This window comes from Zalophus californianus, chromosome 2, assembly GCF_009762305.2.
Source record: "Zalophus californianus isolate mZalCal1 chromosome 2, mZalCal1.pri.v2, whole genome shotgun sequence".
Taxonomy (NCBI): Eukaryota; Metazoa; Chordata; class Mammalia; order Carnivora; family Otariidae; genus Zalophus; species Zalophus californianus.
Genome location: NC_045596.1, coordinates 94,501,343 through 94,521,817, shown reverse-complemented (window position 1 = coordinate 94,521,817; position 20,475 = coordinate 94,501,343). Strand labels below are relative to the sequence as shown.

General features: G+C 38.4%; 1 protein-coding gene across 5 annotated transcripts in view; it reads right to left on the bottom strand.

The window, feature by feature from the left end:
• Window positions 1-20,475, bottom strand: part of UGT8 (UDP glycosyltransferase 8) — an 87,224-nt gene that overhangs the window by 51,582 nt on the left and 15,167 nt on the right. For all 5 annotated transcript variants that reach the window (XM_027598404.2, XM_027598405.2, XM_027598406.2 and 2 more), the window contains exon 2: window positions 7,722-8,545. In XM_027598404.2, coding sequence (XP_027454205.1) covers window positions 7,722-8,543 — 822 coding nt within the window. In that variant the 5' untranslated portion in view covers window positions 8,544-8,545. The remainder of the gene's footprint in view (window positions 1-7,721; window positions 8,546-20,475) is intronic.

Genomic DNA, 20,475 nt, shown 5'->3' with positions numbered 1-20,475 from the left:
AAAATACGTTACATACTATAGTTAAAATTTAGAGATCACACAGCTCGTCTGCAAAGTACGGTTGGTCCTTGGATCGGCAGCGGCAGCATCACCTGGGCACTTGTCGCAAATTAGTATGCCCATCCCAGACCCACTAACGGGCCCTACAACCCATGTTTTAACAAGAACGTCAAGGCCTTCTCATGTAAACAATACTGAGGAGAGTAAATACAAGTGGGGCAAGACACAGAGACATAGAAAGAAGTCAAGATAAAGACTGGGGTTGGTTGCTGAGTCTGCATTCTAGAGCTTAGAAGAAAACCTTCAATTTATTTGTATCTTATTCCTTAAGTTTCCAGGTTATCTCATCTAACAGGATTAGTTTACAGGGTCTGAGTGTGGAGGAGAATGTGAGGGGAGTCTCTGGCTAGAAGGCGGGCAGCCATTTATCTGCCCTAAGCTCCTTGAGGAATGGAGAGCACAGAGGTAGGAAAACGGACAGGGGTAGAGCATGCAGAACAGGGGCTAGAGTCCCAGCTCCTCCATGTAGAAGACTGAAACACTGCAGACAAGATCACTGAGCCCAAAGAAGCCAGCATTCCCGAGGACCATGAAGCTACCCCGGAACTCTCACCCTTGAGAAAGATATCTACCTGTCTGCTTCTGCTAATTTCTTACCGGTCAGATGGGCTAATGCCCACACATCTCACTCATCATCTTCCTTCTATTTCCGTGGGAAAGAGGATGAAGGAAAGAGAAATAAACATCCCCAAGACATAAGTAGAAGGACCAAGTGCCAACTCCTAAAATAAGTAGAGTGGAAGCCATAGAGACTTCCTCCGCATGCCTCCTTCGCCCTTGAAACCATTCTATTCGCCATGTGGAAAACAGCAAGGGAGAGTGATTCAGGAATTAGAGCTCATCTTATTTATTTATTTATTTATTTATTTATTTATTTTTATTTGACAGAGAGAGACAGAGAGAAGGAACACATGCAGGGGGAGCAGGAGAGGGAGAAGCAGGCTTGCCTCGGAGCAGGGAGCCTGATGCGGGGCTCCATCCCAGGACCTTGGGATCATGACCTGAGCCAAAAACAGACACTTAACGACTGAGCCACGCAGGCGCCCCTAGAGCTCATCTTAAATGACAAAGAGTTACTAAAATAATAATAAAGGCAAGAACTGCCACCACTGGCTATTGCCATGGCTCTCCTCTACCAGCCCCTCCGAGGTAAGCACTGCCATCCTCACTTAACTGAGGCCGACGCCCTCATCTAAGAGTCCTATTAAGGCCAAGATTAAAAGTCAAGACCATTTGGCTGAAAAAGCCCATGTTTTCCCACTTCGCTACTTCTGCCACGAGCTCCTGGAAAGTTGGTATAAAAAAAATTCCATAAACAGAACTATGAATTAGGTAGTTTGTCTCCAGTGACACTGACTTCAGAAGCTCCAGGCTCTCCATCAAAATCTGCACTCAGGAGTCAGTCTGGCAAACTCAACTGACAGTAGAGATTTTAATTTCAAAAATAGAACTGTTTGGTTTAGAATGAGAGCATTTGCGATAAATAGTGTACCAAAAACCTAGTACCAGCAGCAATTTAATGATGAAAATTATAATTCGTAAAGATGATTGGTTAAAAATATTTCCCTTGACATGGCCAGTGTTTGAATTAATATCTAAATGAACAATTCTGTAGGGTGTCCTAAAGCTTAAATACGTAATAGCAGAGGGAGGAGGGTGTTTAAAAATCATATCAGACTCTGCAACTCCAATTATATTTGGGTCTCCTAGCATATCAGGGAATCTCTGTAAACCCATAATGCTTCCAGAAGCAACTGATAAGCTATTTAAAACTACAGGGCTGCTCAGAAAATTATCCCATCAGTGAGGTGAACAGTAAGTTATTGATGGTTCTAACAGGGCCCGATTTACTTCCTGGACAGATTCATTTAGCAAGGTAATCTGGTTTCTCACAACAAAATATATGATCAACCTATAAAACTTTTGCAAGAAATATCTGCAACAACATTTTACATGAATGAGTTCCCATAGCGAATCTATCATTTCTGCCCAGCTACTATGTTGTAGTGACTATTTAAGCTCAGAATTAGTAATTGGAATGAAATCATTAGTCTTTTCCAAACATTAGAGTTATCAATTTTCTGATCCCCACGTAGCTACCAACAGCACAGAAGTACTATATAGAAGACATTTTACAAACTTCTTCGTGAGTGATTGGTATTCAAAATAAGGAACCAGCTATGAAGTATATTTTGATTAAATGACACTTATTTAAAAGCAGACATTTTAATCAACATGGTACAATGGTTATAATCCCATCTCTAGCTTTATATTTCATGATAACATAATTTATATGTTACATGGTATTAAAATGGCCTTAATTTTCCACATCGGCTATAATCCTGGATCAAGTCTATTAGCCCCAGCAACTCTGGTCCCATTTCTCAGCCTCGACACTTTATTCATGATTGGGGAAGTCCGCTTTCCATTACCATATGGAATAGGAAGCAATGGCTTCCAGGCCAATCAATAAAAACTGAAAATAGAAAGCCACTGTTTTGCTCCTCAGAGTTATTCTTCTCATAACCTGATCAGCTCACAAGTAGTTAATGTAATGAATCTGTTGCTCAATGTCTCATTCTCCCTAAAACCCCTCTCTGTGAGGGAGTTCTGGCAATAACAAAATGACAGTGAGTATTGCATGACCCTGTCCTTGGCCTCAGGCTCTTTCTTATCTCTATCTCTTATCTGTATCTTTCCCCAGGACTGTTTCCCTAAATTAAAAATGTCTCCACAACTGGTGAAATGAAGTTGCCCTTTATGCTCCTAGCCTGGCAATAAAGCATCCCTGAAGTATACCAAATGAGTACCTCATCACCCCAAAACATCTTTCATGACAGCAACAGCTGAACTGATTTATGCTACTAACCCTGGTCGTATGCATACTAGGGACACAGTAGAGACCACTTAGTTCACCAACTGAGTAAGTATGATGATCTTTTGTCAATATCAGTAACATTATGTAGCAATTCTAATTCATTAAAATAACTTAGCCTGGAATGTTTGGTTGCTTAGTGGCTGGGATAGTATGTGGCCATAAATTTAAAATAATCTGAACCTCTTAAGCTAGGCCAAAACATCTTGGCTTGTTCTTGCCTCTACTTGGATTGTCTAATAATGTTCATTCTGTTGTACCCATCATCCATTTATCCAGTTCAAATAAGAAATAAGGGTATGCCTAACTCCACAGTGATCTCTTTGTCTCCTGTCAGGGTCACTGAGTTGGTCAGTAATTTGCAGATTCCTAGACTCCATCTCAATCCTACTAAATTAAAATCTGGAGTTTAGCCTGAAAAATCTGCATTTTTTTACAAACTGTGCAGTCAAGTCTTAGATACACTAAAAATCTGAGAAACTGTCTTCAAGAGAATTTGTCTTAGAGTGCTTGGCATCTGACTACTGGCTGCTTGATTAATATTTGTGTAATATGAAATAAAACCACACATTAAGTCATTTGAAAAAAATAAGCAGATAATGGCCATAATATTAACATTTTTTTTTTTTTTGGTAACTATTTCTATTTGATGCAGTTCATTTACTCTTAAACACTCATTGAATTCCTACCATTCTCCAGATACTCAGGGTACAAAGATGACTAAGTAGGAGGATCCACCCTTTGAGGCATCCACACTCTAGTTAGGGAGAGAGCCATGTGAAAAACCGATAGTTAAAGTACAATCTATTAAGTGCAAAAATAATTCGGGGCTGTAGAAGCAGAAAAGTGGGACAGATCAGCTGCCCAGCAGGGTCAGGTCGTTTCAGTCAATGAGAAATCATTTAAAAATTATCACCTGAAATACGTTAATTTTAAAAATGAATAGATTCCTTAAGTAAATGTACTCTTCTTTGGTTGTATTATTATCCACCCCCCCCAATAAAACTGCTAAAAGCTAGAATGGCTCTCTGTTAGATATTATTTCATTCACATTTAATACTTAAAGGACCTAGTCAAATAGGGACCTGTTTACAGACCTCCTTCCTGGCGGAGGCAAAGTTCTTTTTTAAAGAAATGTATATTCATGTTCTCTGCCGCCCTGCAATAATAGAGCAGATGTGATCCAATCCAAACCTCTTCTCCTTCATTGACACATTTTAAGGACTCACACTCTAGGCAGTCAGGTAGTAAATAGTATGATAAGGTAGGCACATTGCTAACATGCATTTTAAAATATTACCAAGGCACACAACTGCTTCACTTTACGCCAAGACAAATACTTTGTAATCGAAAGCATTTGGATTCTGGCTGATATTGCTATTATTAAATTTCTAAAGCATAAGTAAGAGTATGCGTGATTTAAAATTTGACTCTCACCTTAAATCCTCATAATCCTTGAGATATCAAAGAAAGAACAGAGAAATATTTGTCTCTGAAGTTTTGTATACACTATAAATGTGTAAATGAGTGATATGAGTAACAAGAGATGTAGGCATCTTGACAAAATATCCAATCACAGCAAAATAATCCACATTTTACTTGGCTATGCCACAAACTAGCTTAATGGCCTTGGACGAGACATCCAAACTCTCTGAATCTCCTATGTGACAAATGAATGGCCTATTCTCTGTATTTTGAGGGGCAGGGGGGAATAAACTAAATTAATGGAACTGAACTAGATGCTCTCTAGAGTTTCTCTGAGCTCAAACATTATGAAAGCTCCTAAAAAGTGTCTTTTAGAAATTTTCTGTACCCTTTCATCCCAGGTTTTGAAATGAAATCCCACTGCCAAATCATTTCCAGACATCTGGAAAACCTAATCCATTTCCAGTGTAAGATACCAAGGCAGTTAACAATTAAGCTGTTATTAGTGAATCATGTGTTCTAAACGGTCACTTGCTAGGCCCTATTATTTTAGTGTCACAACCATGACCTGTAAATAATACAGGCATTTGAGAAACTCACTAACTTGTAGACCCCTGAGGTACAGTTTATCTTATTGGACAAATCTACTAGAGAAATCCCAGTAGGAACGAACACATGTGTTCTTAAGCATATAAAGCCTCACCAGAGTAAGAAATATCTGAAAGGGTAAGACACCTCATCCTTCAAAATACTTCCTGGTGAAAAACTTTATAAATGGCATACTGAAATGAAAATGGCCCTTCACACATATGACCTAAGATGTTTTCAAAGGTAAGAATAGACTTATCTAGGTCTATTTCCATTACCATATGGAAGAGTAAGCAATGGCTTCCAGGCCAATCAATAAAAACTGAAAATAGAAAGCCACTGTTTTGCTCCTCAGAGTTATTCTTCTCATAACCTGATCAGCTCACAAGTAGTTAATGTAATGAATCTGCCGCTCAATGTCTCATTCTCCCTAAAACCCTTCTCCGTGAGGGAGTTCTGGCAATAACAAAATGACAGTGAGTATTTCATGACCCTGTGCGTGGCCTCATGCTCTTTCTTATCTCTGTTTAAAACACGTGCACATGCCATATTTGTATGTATCTGTGCCTGTGTGACTTCACCGGCACAGCCAAAGTGGTCATTGTAAATAAAAAACACATTTTCAAAAGAATCATTACAAAAAGCCGAAAGAGGAAAAAAAGAACAGGGAAGCCCACAAGGTAAGTCAAGCCAATATCAAACTAGAAATTATGTACGGGGTGCGTGGGTGGCTCAGTTGGTTAAGCGACTGCCTTCAGCTCAGGTCATGATCCTCGAGTCCCGGGACTGAGTCCCACATCGGGCTCCTTGCTCAGTGGGGAGTCTGCTTCTCCTTCTGACCCTCCCCCCTCTATCTCTCATCCTCTCCCTCTCAAATAAATAAATAAAATATTTTTTAAAAAACCTAGAAATTATGCAAATCAGAAAACATTTTGGGTAATAACCTTACATAAGGCTCCAAACCCACTCAAAAGGCGCTTTAAAAGTAAAATAAAATAGTGAAACTAACAGGCAGAGGGACCCATAGGGGGAAAGATAAGCTTGGGTTATAGGGAAAAAAGCAGCATTCTCGCATGCTATGTATCTTAATGAAGGGTAGAGGATAGAAAAAATATATATAAAATATTATTCTGTACTTATGCTATGTAGTGTAAGTTGCTGCAACTCAACACGAATGTACAGGGACTGAAGATTCATCAGAACATTCCTTTTATCATCCATTCCTTCTTCAATCCGGTGGCTAAAGAAGGGAGACAAAAGGAGCAAGGCAGAAGGGCAGGGCTCTGCTTGGGGAAAAAAATGGAGACCTGGAGAAACGGGGCTGATCTGTGTAACATTCTGACTGACTCAGAGTAAAGACAGTCTTGCTTATCAATGAGTCTTTTAGAAGTTCCTTCTCAATCTGATTTTCCCTACCTTTAGGAAAGGGAGTTAATAAATCACACGGTGACTCTGGCAGAGAATATTTAAGGATTTGAAATGGGCTTGGCTAAACTCAGGAATGGCTGAGAAAGGCTGAGATAAGTTCCTATCCTTTACAGTTGAAGTCAGAGAGAGCTACGCCCTCAGCCTCCACTGGCATCGGCGGCATGAAATGCTCGGGTGGTATGGGCCCCAAATCTGGCAAGCTCTATTTCTTCATGTTATGTGAAATATATCAAGGTATTACTTATTAAATGTACTTCCAAAGGATTAGAAAAATCTACAGGCTACATATTCCAATCACGTTATTTCTCCATGAGAAAATTCTGCCCAGTGACTGTCCTTATCAGATGCCTAAATGAAAAAAATCTGGATTTGCTCTTCAACAAGGCTTTGACAAGTGTTTTTATATGTAGTGACCAGAGATTTAGCAGAGTTATTGTGTGTCTTTTCAGATTTTCAAGAGTAGAAAGAGTTTCAATAAAGAGCAAAATCATAGATCAACTTGTTGCTTCCAGGTAAATGCCATCAGATGTTGAGATCAAACCCAGAGAGCCAGCCTGAGGTAAAAAAACCCTACAACGACAGATACTCAAGTTTGGCTCCTGCGAGTTTGAGTTACCTAACACAAAACAAACTAGGATGGAGAAGAGAACACAAGGGATTCACTGACAGCTCAATCAGAAAAAGAATTTAGGTCTGACTTAGGAGACAGGGTTTTGTTAAAGTGCAATCAATTCCATCTTTGAAATGGAATCGCAATGGGGTTTCTTTAAAACAGTTACAGCTGCTTACTAAAAATTAGCTGGCTCCTGAGTTTGACAGAAGTGACTACCTCATTTTCATTGTTGGACATAAGCTTTTTAGTGGCTATGACTGCTGAAAGAAGAACCTCTCTTCACATGGTTTCTGTTTATTTGACTTCACTGAACCTGATCTAGCCATGGAGACTAGTCGGTGATTGTGCTATCTGGGAGAAAACAGAGCGAACTCTGGGTTTAATTAAAAGCAAAACCACTTACGCTCATTAAAGCAAGCTAACTACATTCTCCTCACATACTACAGTTATTACTTAATCAAAAGTCTATCTCCCAGCTCGTCTTTTGACCATATGGCAGAATGGCCTCCCAGCATCGTAGAAACGCTCCTTCAAAGCAGGAACGTGCTCCAAGGGAATGGCGCATCCTCAAGGGAAGGGACCTCAGAGTAGGCTCTAGGTAGCCTTAGCTACTTTTGAGAGTAGCACTTGTTAGCCAACAATAACCAATCCCATCTCTTCCAAAAATCAAAGCTGACAAATTGACCTTCATATTTAGAAAAGATTACTACCAAGGAGTTCAGCAAACCTTACTTCTGGTAGTGGGCTGGCCGGTTTGGTGAGGATTCCTCCTACGTACACAACATTAGGCAGAGTGGGTCTCGGAAACTCCAGTGCCACATCTGTACACAGCATCCACAGACTAGACCCATGGACCAAGTCGTACATTGACTTCTCTGGCAGCAGGTTGTACTTCTGCATTATCCTTTCATATTTGGGAAGAACCAGAAAGCTGACCCCTAATCTGGAAATGAGGTAAACGCCGGTATTTTTCATCCTTTGCAGCAAGTTCATGTGGTCTGTGAGGAGTGAGTTAAACTCTGGCACGTAAGCTAATGGGGCAGGAGCACCCACTTCTGCAGGATACCAAAGGCCAGTTGAAAATACAGCATATTTAACCCCTAAGAGATGGGCTATCACAAATCCACACATGTCGTTAGGGTCCACCAGCAGCAGGTCAAACTTTTCTTTCTTCAAACCCTGAATCAGGGCACGGTTGCCAACCATCATATCACAGTTCTTGGTATAGTGATCCAGTATGTCAAACAGTTCGATTGCTGTCAATCTCCCAGAGAAAATATTCCGCATTTTGGACTGCAGGAAAGCATCCGAGGTGGTACTGTTAAAAATCCCTGGGTAGCGCTGGAGGCTGTAATGATTAGATGGCGTGATGTCTCTGCCTTCGGAGAGAAGAAACACTGTGTGGTGGCCTCTCTCGTGCAAGGCTGAGGCTAGTGTCTTGAAAATGTACATATGGCTTTCAAACATAATTGGCGGCACGATGATGATTTTGGCAGCCTTCGCCATCCCAACAGCACTCCACAGGAGCATGAAATACGGAGTGTAAGACTTCATAGCTGAAACGAAAACCGGAAAACTACTTAAAACAAAATACAATTCTTAGCATTCAAAACAATCACAGAGGCTTTTTTCGAAGTATCTCATGATCCAATACTTCGTCAGTGTAAAAGTATCCTGATATTTGTTCTAATTACCTATTTTTGAAAGATAATTTTTTAGAGTATCGAACTGACAGCAAAGCGGACAGAAACTAAATATATTTAAAATGTATCCATTTCAGAGCACACACTGCATCAATAATAGAGAACTAGATTCTTGAAAATCTGAAATAAAACTTCTGTAACATGGAATGTCCAAAGATCTCTCTTCTTTGCATAATCGCTATGAGTTATCTATGAAAACTTTTAACTGAACATCAATGTTAATCCCAGGAAGAAGAGCCAAGATTTTTGATTTCTGGGTGCATTAGCATGTATATCTCTTTCTAAATCATTTTATCACGGCAGTTACATTTCCAATTACGACCACAGCATACCAAAGAAAGGTTAAGTTTTAAAAAATAAAAGATAGTCCTTTCAAGTAACGGTTCTATAGAAAAGACATTTTTCTACAGGAAAAATTTATCTTTAATGTGAATTTCCCTTTTACCTAAATACCCTTATATATCCTGGCAGTCTCTATTTACGTAATCTCGCTATCAATTTGCCAATTTGTTTCAGGGCATTACATGAGAAACTTTTAATAGAAAAAATTCAAGAGAGTTAACCGGATCTCTGTAAATGCTTATGGAAGAAGTGATGATGAATGAATATATCCCAGACCACACCTCCTTTGTGTTGTATCTGTAACTCAGGTGCAAAGGGTAAGTTAGATGATGGCTGTACACGTGACACCTACCACTTCTCCTACCCTTTCATGGTAGGAGATTAGGTACAATATTTAGAGTTGTCCTCTGTCATTTTTTAGAAATATGTGCCCTACCTGTGGGGGCTATACAGTGTGCCAACTCCCCCTACCTTACTCAGTAGAGTTTTACTTAGATTCTAAATTAGCATCCAAGTAGAGAAAAGATCTAAACAATAGCTACCCGTGCAAACTGGATCTTTTTACTTGAAGGAACAACTTAAAATAAGATTTACACCTGACCAAATCAACACCCATGTTTACTCATTATCACATATTAGCCACCCTACTCGTACAAATTCCCACCATCTAAATGCAGTTTTAGCAACTATACCTTCTCAACATTCAAATACTGCAAGCAACCTAAAAAAACAAAAAGAAATCAATAGCAGGCAAATGATAGATTCTTCTAATATCAAGATTGAACTATGAAATGCGTTATATTTCCAGATGCCTTTTCCCTCTCTCATTCCAAGGGAATTTTCAAACTATTTCTAATTGAGCTGACACTATACCATTAAGAATAAATAGAAGTAAAGCACATTATAAGCATGTAATAGCCTATGTTAAATGTTGTTTGAATTAAATGAAGGCTTTAAAAAAATAAATTTGGAGAAAACACTATTTCTATAGCAATCAAGTAAAGTTTATTCTATAATTATAAGGTCAATAAAGAAAAAAAATTAAATAGCCAATCTTGGAGGAAATTTTCCGGGCCTTTATTCTACTGTACTGTCTCTCTATTATGTCTCTCTGGTGCAGCCTCCCAATTCCAAGGAATTAAAAATTAGGGATTCTCAGTAGACATGTTCTTAATTCTAGGGATGAGATTTATGCAAATACAGTTATTGCAGAAGCTAGAGTCTGCTGCTGTGATTAATACTACCTGTCACTGTTTGCATGCCCACGAAGACAGACAGGTTGATGGTCCAGTCGCAGGAACTGCTCCGCCCACTGTGTTTTGCATCTAGCTGAGCAGTGAAGGCACAGTTCATTCAGCTACAGTTAAAACCATTGCTTTATCTATCATAAATAACTAAGACACAAAACCAACAGTAGGGAAACAAATCCTTTCACTGAGTTTTTTATTCTATTCTTCCTTTTTTATTTTAGTATTTTATTTCAGTAGTTACTACGAAGTAAAAAAAAAAAATCACAGAAAACTGTTGTTTTTTTAATGCACAACTGCTTATGTTCAAGAAGAGCACTGTGCAATAGAACTTTCTGTGAATATAAAAATGTTTTATATCCCCACTATCCAATATTGAGGAGCTGAAGTGTAGCTGGTGTGACTGAGGAACTGAATTTTAAATTTTAACATGCGGCTAAATTAATTTAGTACTAGTGGCTACAGTACTAATATAAGGTCAGAAAAAGTGCATACATTCTGTATATATAGATTCCAAAAGTAACTATGCAAACATATCACTATCTGTGTGACAAAATACCTTCTAAAAATAATGTTTACTAGATCTTCATGAAAAAAATACTGATTACCAACAAAGAAACATCATTTGTACAAGTGTTATTCTGTTGTTTAAATACAAGACTAATTATGAAGGACTACAATAGCACTTTAATCTCATACACATCACTGTGGTGGATAACAGAATGACTAACACAATTACCAACAAATGGTAAGATTCTTGCTAGTCAAGACTTATCAGAGTGTGTCTACTGATAAGCTGGAGTTCATTAATATTAAAAACTTCTGCTCTGAGAAAGATAATGTCAAGAGAATGAGAAGACAAGCCACAGACTGGGAGAAAATATTTGCGAAAAACACATCTGATAAAGGACTGCTATCCAAAATACACAAAGAACTCTTAAAATTCAACAATAAGAAAGTAACCAACCTGATTTTAAAAAGGGCCGAAGACCTTAATAAGCAACTCATAAAGAAAATATACAGATGGCAAATGAGCATATGAGAAGATGCTCCACATCAGGTGTCATCAGGGAAATGCAAATTAAAATTACAATGGAATACCACTACACACCCATCAGAATGGCCAAAATCCAGAACACTGACGATGCCAAATGCTGGAGAGAATACGGAGCAACAGGAATTCTCATTCATTGCTAGTGGGAATGTAAAATGGTACAGCCACTTTGGAAGACAGGTTGGCGGTTTCTTACAAAACTAAATATACTCTTAACATATGCTCCAGCAATTGTACTCCTTGGTATTTACCCAAAAGAGCTGAAACTTATGTGCACACAAAAGCCTGTACATGGATGTGCCTAGCAGCTTTCTTCATAATTGCGAAAACTTGGAAGCAACCAAGATGTCCTCCAGTAGGAAAATGGACAGATAACTGGAACGGAGTATTACTCAGTGCTAAAAAGAAAATGAACTATCAAACCATTAAAAGACAGGGAAGAAACTTAAATGCATATTACTAAGTGAAATGCATATTCCTTATAATATGTATATAATAGTGTAAGTTACAAGGGATTTTAATTTAACATTTTCTATAATGGACATATGTTATTCTTCTCTTGATAAAAATAATAAGTATTGTTTTTGAATAATATGTGATCAAAGTATCTCATTTACAATAACAAAAAAGTACATAAAGTACCTTTAAAATGAACTAAAAAGAATATTTGTTTGCTATACTAAGTATGGCAAGCCTTTCCCTAAAGGCATACACATAGAAATAATACTAAGTGTATAGAAATACTCTATTATTTTAATGAAAGACGGTATTTGATAAAAGTCAATCCTTCCCATATTATAAATAGACTGAATAAATGCCCCGTGAAATCCCACTAGAGATTTCATTTTGTTTGGTTTGGAATTTGACCAAATTATACCCATGTTCACTTGTTAGAATATGCAAGAAGAGAGAATACACTTTTTAAAAAGAAACAGTAAAGCCTTGGGGCAGCAAGGTAAATATTAAAGCATATTTTTAAAAATAATTAAAACACTATGGATTTAGTCCAAGAATCCTACTTCAAATAAATGGATCAGAGTAGGTAGCCTATAAGAATTCCTTGAATAAATATGAACGTAACATGAGATGAAGGGAGCACAAGTAGATGAGGAAGGAATAACTTACTTGAAATGGAGTGTTAAAAATTGGCTTTATATTTGAGAAACAAAATCACTGAATTTTTTACCCTAGACTTTCCCCCAAGTAAATCAGATAGAACAGTGTTAATTTTTTTTTAAATACAGCCAATAAAAGTGTTGAGCTTTAAATGATCTCTGGAAAGAGAAAAAAAACAATCTGAGCATAAAGCAAAGAAAGAAATCTTCACTGCAGATATTATTACATTTGACTATAAAATCATAAAATCTTTTCGGAATGTTTAAAACATCTGGGGCGGACGTTTCCAGTCCAAGATGACTGACTGAACTCAAATGTCTCTACTCCTTTCTCCCTAATGCTTCTTCAGAAATGATAGGAAAGCAGAAAACGGGAATACCTAATTATCTCTGAAAATTGGTACGAGGTAATGAGGTGTGGGCTGGGCTACAGTCATCAGTGTAATGGATTTTTGACAACTTTCTAGACAACGAACAATAAGTATGAGGAAGTCCTGACCAGAACACACAGAAGAGGATCCTATTAGCAGAGGTGAAAACTGCTTCCAGAATGGCTGCGCGCTTAAGTGGACAAGCCCGGGAGCAAGAGTAGTGGGTGGAGCAAGAAATCAAGGAAAAAAGGGGAGCTAAGGCAGTTTTCCCCATCTATTACATCTTCCCTTCACTCCTATGGGGGCAAAGCAGAGGCGGCTGCATTTACTCCCCAAACGCACATCAGTTCTCTAGATACAGAGATGAGCTGCCTGAAGAGGGATCAGAACTGAGCACTCAGGGTAAAAGCCTCCTACTGCTGGCAGGCGGGAGGTGGAGACTGGCTCCTCCTCTGAGCACCCTAGAGAAAGCGCTGCTCCCCGGACATGCTGCGTCCATACACATGGTTTGAACCCAACCTCCCAGTTAGAGGCAAGGAGCTTAAGGCTGCTGAATGACTGAACAAAACAAACTAGACTTTTCTTTCATAAAATTAGCAACATCATTTTAATGGTAACGCAGTTTTAGGCAGGTGGTGAAAATGTAAATTGGTGCAAATGCTTTGGAAAACAACTGGCACATCATTTTACGTTTCTGTAACTACTCTAAATCAGAAATACCAACATGTATGCACAAAGATGTTCCTGTATTCGCTCGTAACAGCAAACAGCCAGAAACCACAAGGAATCCAGCAATACAGGATTAATTGCATCGTGGTACATTTTACAATGGAGTATTACAGAACCATTAAAACTATGTTTTAAACATTTTTAACATGAGAAAATGCTCATAACATAAAAGAAACCAAATTATATATATCATATACATACATAAAATGATGATGCCTACTCACAAAGTAAGTAACAAACTTATCGATAGTAAATTTGGATTTTTCCAATTGAGGGATTTTTTTCTCTTCCTACTTTTGTATTTCCAGGTTTTTGAAGTTTTCTACACAAAATACGTAATATTTATAACACACTCATTCCACTGCCATGCCCCTTTCGCTGGAACTTTACTTCCACTCCCACTCCTGGAATCAAATGTCTTAAAATATCCATGTCTACTTGCTGGCTTCCACTTACTCCCCTAATGGTTCCAGCCTGGCATTGTCTCCACCACCACTCTGCCCAAACACTCAATGTTAAGGGCACTAAATACCTCATAATATTCAAACAAATGCCCTCTTCCCCCAACACTTATCTCACTGGACTTCTCTCCAACACTAGACACTAATGCTCCCCTTTCTCCTCCAAGTTCTCTCTTGGTTCTGAGATGCTACTACTACTTGACGGTACTCCACCGTCACAAGATGGAAGAAAACCCAGAATTCCAAGACTCTAAACAATTTCATGTTGCATATCAGCCCACCCTTTCTTCTTTAGGTTAAAAATTATTTCTCTGCTTGCATGCAAGACAAGAAACAGGGCCAATTTTAGTAAGCGTGCCCACCTCTCACCAAAGGGAAGCCAGTCAACATTTAAGTGCAAATTAGTTCAGCAAGGATATCAGTGCTTTACTTGACTGCTGCGTATTCAAAACACTCATTTGCAAAAGTGATCCCTCTAAAGCCAAACCCTTAGAATACCAGAAAAAAATAGATTAGCTATATTGTTCCTGCTCCTAAGCCTCAATGGTTCACTTCAGCTGAAATGGACAACAGAACATCCCAATATACTACTGAGATTATTTTTTTACCTCACTTTTTTTTTAATTAACATATAATGTATTATTTGTTTCAGGGGTACAGGTCTGTGATTCATCAGTCTTACACAATTCACAGCACTCACCATAGCACATACCCTCCCCAATGTCCATCACCCAGCCACCCCATCCCCCCCACCCCCCTCCACTCCAGCAACCTTCAGTTTGTTTCCTGAGATTAAGAGTCTCTTATGGTTTGTCGCCCTCTCTGGTTTCGTTTTGTTTCATTTTTTCCTCTCTTCCCCTATGAGCCTCTGCCTTATTTCTCAAATTCCACATATCAGTGAGATCATATGATAATCATCTTTCTCTGATTGACTTATTTCACTTAGCATAATACCCTCTAGTTCCATCCACGTCGTTGCAAATGGCAAGATTTCACTCCCTTTGGTGGGTGCATAATATTCCATCTTCTTCTTACACACCCCACATCTTCTTACTACTGAGATTTATTTATTTATTTCACAGAGTGAGAGAGAGAGAGCTGGGGGAGGGTCAGAGGGAAAAGGAGAGGGAGTCTTTACTTAAGTAGACTCTGCTCAGCACAGAGCCAAATGTGGATGCTTAACCAACTTTGCCACCCAGGCACCTCTATACTACTGAGATTTTTTAAAGATTAAAAAAAATAGACTTCTTGAATCCCTTATTTTTCCCATTTTCTCAAACAGGAGTCTAAAATACCAGATTTTAACACCTACCTTTCTAGGCCTCTAGAAACCTTACTTTAAAATGCTATTTCCATCTACTTATTAAAAAAACAAAAAACAACAACAAACACTAGAGAATCACCACTGGCTACCACATGAAAGAATCCTTCCTCTGGTTTTTACTATTTGAGGTTAAATTATGAATAACGCGGAGCTGTAAAGCATACATGAGGATGAACTATATAGGAAAAAAAAAATGGCAAACAAACACCTAAGCTACAGGAAACAATTTAACTTTTGACAGTCTACCAGCCCAGCAGCTCAGCAGTTCAGGAGCAAAGCAGGGCGGAAAAAAGAGAAAGAGAGAAGACCAACCAAGAAACAGACTCTTAACTACAGAGAACAAACTGATGGTTACCGGAGGGGAGGTGGGGGGGTGGGGGGAGAGGAGACCTAGGGGATGGGGATTAAGGAGAGCGCTTGTGAATGAGCACCAGGTGATGTGTGGAAATGGTGAATCACTATATTGTGCACCTGAAGCTAATATTACATGTATGTTAACTAACTGGTATTGAGTAAAAACTCAAAAAAAAAAAAATAGACTATCATTTTAAACAAGAATTGATCAGGGTGTTTCTGCATTAAAGGAAAAACAAAATAAAACCTATTGGGAAATTTAAAATCATGTCTGTATGTGGTGAACTGAGCTATTTAGAAAAACGAAGTGAATTATTTAGTCCTCAAAGCAGATTATGTAGTCTGGTAAACTGAACAGCTAAAATTCTCAGGACTTTTAAGTTTCCCTGGCACTGAGTATTATGAGGACTGCAATAACATGAAAAAATCTATCAATCATAACTACCACCAGAGGTCAACCTTGGTACTACATGAAATACTATTAGAATAATTTCACCTCTCTTCAAAGCACCTTTTATAAGTAAGCCTAGGAAAATACCATCCAGTAAAATGAAAAATAAATATCAAATCCATCAAAGTAAAGACTAATTAGGAATCATTACTAGTGCTTTTAAATAAATGCCAACAGCATTTCTCATAGAACTAGAACAAATAATCTTAAAATTTGTATGGAACCACAACAGACCCAAATAGCCAAAGCTATCCTGAGAAAGAAGAACAAAGTTGAAGGTATCACAATCTCGATTTCAAGACATACAAAAAGCCATGGTAATCAAAACTCTATGGTACCAGCACAAAAATAGACACACAGATCAATTGAACAGGAGAGTCCAGAAATAAACCCACACCTACATGGTCTAACCTGTGACAAATGAGGCAAGAACACACAATGGGGAAAAGATAGTCTTTTCAGTTAAGTGGCGTTGGGAAACGGGGAAAACTTACAGACACATGCAAAAGAATGAAACTGGACCACTTACACCATCCACAAAAATAAACTCAAAATGAATTAAAGACCTAAATGTGAGACCTGAAACCATAAAACTCCTAAAAGAAAATATGGACAGTAATCCCTTGGAAATCAGCCTTAGCAACATTTTTCTAGATATGTCTCCTCAGGTAAGGGAAACAAAAGCAAAAAATAAACTACCGGAACTACACAAAAATGAAAATCTTTTGCACAGCAAAGGAAACCATCAACAAAATAAAAAGGCAACCCAGGGAATTGGAGAAGATATTTGCAAATGATATATCCGATAAGGGGTTAATAACCAAAATATACAAAGAACTTCTACAACTCAACACCAAAAACCCCAAAAAATCTGATCAAAAAATAGGCAAAGGACCTGAACAGGCATTTTTCCAAAGAAGACATAAAGATGACCTACAGACCCACAAAAAGATGCTCAGCATCAGGAATCATCAAGGAAATGCAAATTAAAACCACAGTGGGATATCCCCTCACACCAGTCAGAAAGACTAGTAACAAAAAGATAAGAGATAAAAAGTGTTGGTGAGGATGTGGAGAAAAAGGGAACCTTGTGCCCTGTTGATGGAAATGTAAATCAGTGCAAGGCACTGTGTGAAACAATACAGAGATTCCTCAAAAAAATTAAAAATAGAAATGTCATAGGATCCAATAATTCCACTACTGGGTATTTATCCAGAGAAAATGAACACAAATTTGAAAAGATATATGCACCCCTATGTTTATTGCAGCATTATTTACAAAAGCCAAAATATAGAAGCCACCGAAGTGTCCATCAATAGGCGACTGGATGAAGAAGATGTGGTGTATACGCCCAATGTATTACTCAGCCATAGAAAGGAATGAGATCTTGCCCTTTGCAACAACATGGATGGACCTAGAGGGTATTATGCTAAGTGAAACAAGTCAGAGAAAGACAAACACCATATAATTTCACTTATATAAGGAATCTAAAAAACAAAACAAATGAACAAACAAAAAACACACTTTAAAAACAGAACAAACTGGTGGTGGCCAAAGGGGAAGGTGGTGGGGATGAAATAGATAAAAAGGTTTAAGAGGTACAAACTTCCAGTTATAAATAATTAAGTCATGGAATTGAAATGTAGAACACAGGGAATACAGTCAATAATACTGTAATAACAATAACATTGTGAACACTGAGTAATGTGTAGAATTGTCCAATCACTATGGTACACCTAAAAGTAATACGACACTGAACGCTAATTTGACTTCAATTTTAAAAAGCAAAACAAAACAAAACAAAAACTAATTTCTGTATCCTTTAGCATAATTTAAGCTCCAAAAGGTTGGAGATTTTAGTAAAAGTAGGTAACTATTTTATTCCCTTTGCTAACTATGTAGTAAGTACTCAGTAAATATTTACTGAATGAATTGACTGCACTTGTGATTTTGAACCTGGATATGCAGCTGGACTACAGGCATCGCCATCGTTTTCTTTAATCTTAAATGAATGAAATGCAATTTTAACAATTGCCTTACCTCTAAACAAAATTCTAAATCAAAAGTTTTTGCCTGAGGCACTGAAGTTAGTTACACGTCTCAATTATAGAGACAATTTCTAAGGTAATGGGTATTGCAGTTAGAGGAAGAAAGTAGCAAAGTACAGATTCCATTTAAGCTTTTCCTTAAGTCTAGGGAACTTTCTGCATCTTATTTATGAACTTCTTACACATTCAATGTGTAAATGACCAAAAAAAAAAAAAAGCTTGTATATTAAATAACAAAAGAATGGACAAGAAGCTGAAGTTTGCTGGATGCCACCGTAGGGATACAAGAGACAGCAATGGCATATATTTTTCTCCTCTTTTCTAGTAATGGAATCCTCTACTTTAGCTTGGCTCACCGACACGAAGGCTGAAACCACTTCCCAGCGTCTCCCGGAGCTAGTTTGAGCCCTCTAAGTTAAGTTCTGGTGAACGGACACGGGCTAGAAGCAGAAGTGATACGTGCGATCTCTAATGTATGCCTTTAGAGGTTTCACTTTTCACTTCCCTGGCGGCCGGAGGGAGAACACGGTAATGATTAACATCCTGGACCCCGCAGGTAGAAGTACAAAGCAGGAACCCGGCGACAGCAAAGATACTCGGATGATCAGCCCCGCCTTGCCCACGCCGGTGACGAGCATTCTCCGTGAAGCAACGCAACTACTTTTTTCAAAGCCACTGAACTACTTTTTTTCTGTACTTTTACTGTTTGTTTGGTTTTTTTTCTCTCTGCTTTTACCGTTATTTTGAGTCTCTGTGTGCAGCACTGGGGTGACTGGCCATCCTGCCTTGCCCGGAACGGAGGGGATTATCGGGGTGTGGACCTTCCAGTGTTGTTATCTGGGCAAACCGGAACAAGCTGGTCGCCCTCGAGCTCGCGCCTTATATCCTAACATAAAACCATCGATAAACAGCGGATCTTAAAAAGAGCTGTACTATGTATTCTGCACTTTCCCTGCCTTATAGGCTTTATGAGCATGATCTCATTTCACATGGAGACTCCACGCCAAGGAAAAAGAGTTGTTCCCATTTCCCAGACGAGGAGAAGACGATTGAGGAGAACCTGAGCAAGATCTAGCATCTAGTATACTGCAGAGGTTCATATCCTCAACCGTATCCCACTTTCATCCCATGACGTGAAGAAAATAAAGCTGGAAAAAAAAAAAAAACAAAAAAAAACGTTGTGGGCAGACTGGGGGGAAACTCTGCTTTATTGCTAGAGAACTGGTCAACAGCCCAGGCTTACGCATTTAGTTTCATAAGCAGGCAAAAGCTTGTGCTCTGAAGTTAATTAGGACTGTCTTGCAAGTAAAGCGCTGAAAGGCAGGAGTCCCCTAAAATCTGGCTGTGAAATGGGAACACCCTGACTGGGGACGGGAGGCTGGCAGTCAACCACTTTCCCACATTCATGGTTTTGAGTCATTCAGGAAAATCACAGATACTTCCGTATTTGTATTGGAAGTGTGTGACTTAACTACAGAAATACAACTGGAATATGCTAAATGCAAAGGAAGACATTGGATTCCATTTCACACATTAAAAAAATTAATAATAGTAAATTCATCCAAAGCTACTTGTCAAAAGCTTTTAGTCACAATTTCTAACACAGTCACTTTCGTTTTTTAAATATTGCTTTTGCGTCTAATAACAAAATCAAAAGGCACAATAGAAAATATACTATCATTAATACCACATTCCTGACAATGCCACGTCACCTTAAAGAAAATGAGACTAATGTAAATTTCTAAAGGTACCACACAGGCAGATCTTTCTTTATACACACAAAATACTGAAAGGAATAAACCAGTAGCAATACCATTCAAAAATTTTAATTCTGCACCTGGGACTTAGACACACGCCAAGGGGCCCACCAAAAACCTCCTTGTGAAGGAGAGGCTATAAAGAATGCTTTTGTTGGCCTTTGTTGTTCTTGTAGCATTCCAAGTTAGCTGCACTTACCACTCTTCTACACTACCAGTATCTTGTCAGGCATCTAGTACAGACGGTGAAGCTGTCATGAGAAACCCAATGCTATTCCCTTATCAGTGAGAGCTGGCCTGGCCCTCCTGGGCACTTCTCCGGCATCATCGGGTGAGAAGATAAGATAAAAATAAGCAAAAGAGGGGAAAGAAAAATAGGATGATATGGATACCAACAGATATTGCCAGTCAGTACCCTTGTATAGAGTATGTATCAAATTAATGCTCAATACTAGTGATTTAATATAACTATATTAAACACACAAAAAACTAATTATCTAATGAAATAGTCCTCAAAAGTTCCTGTCCAA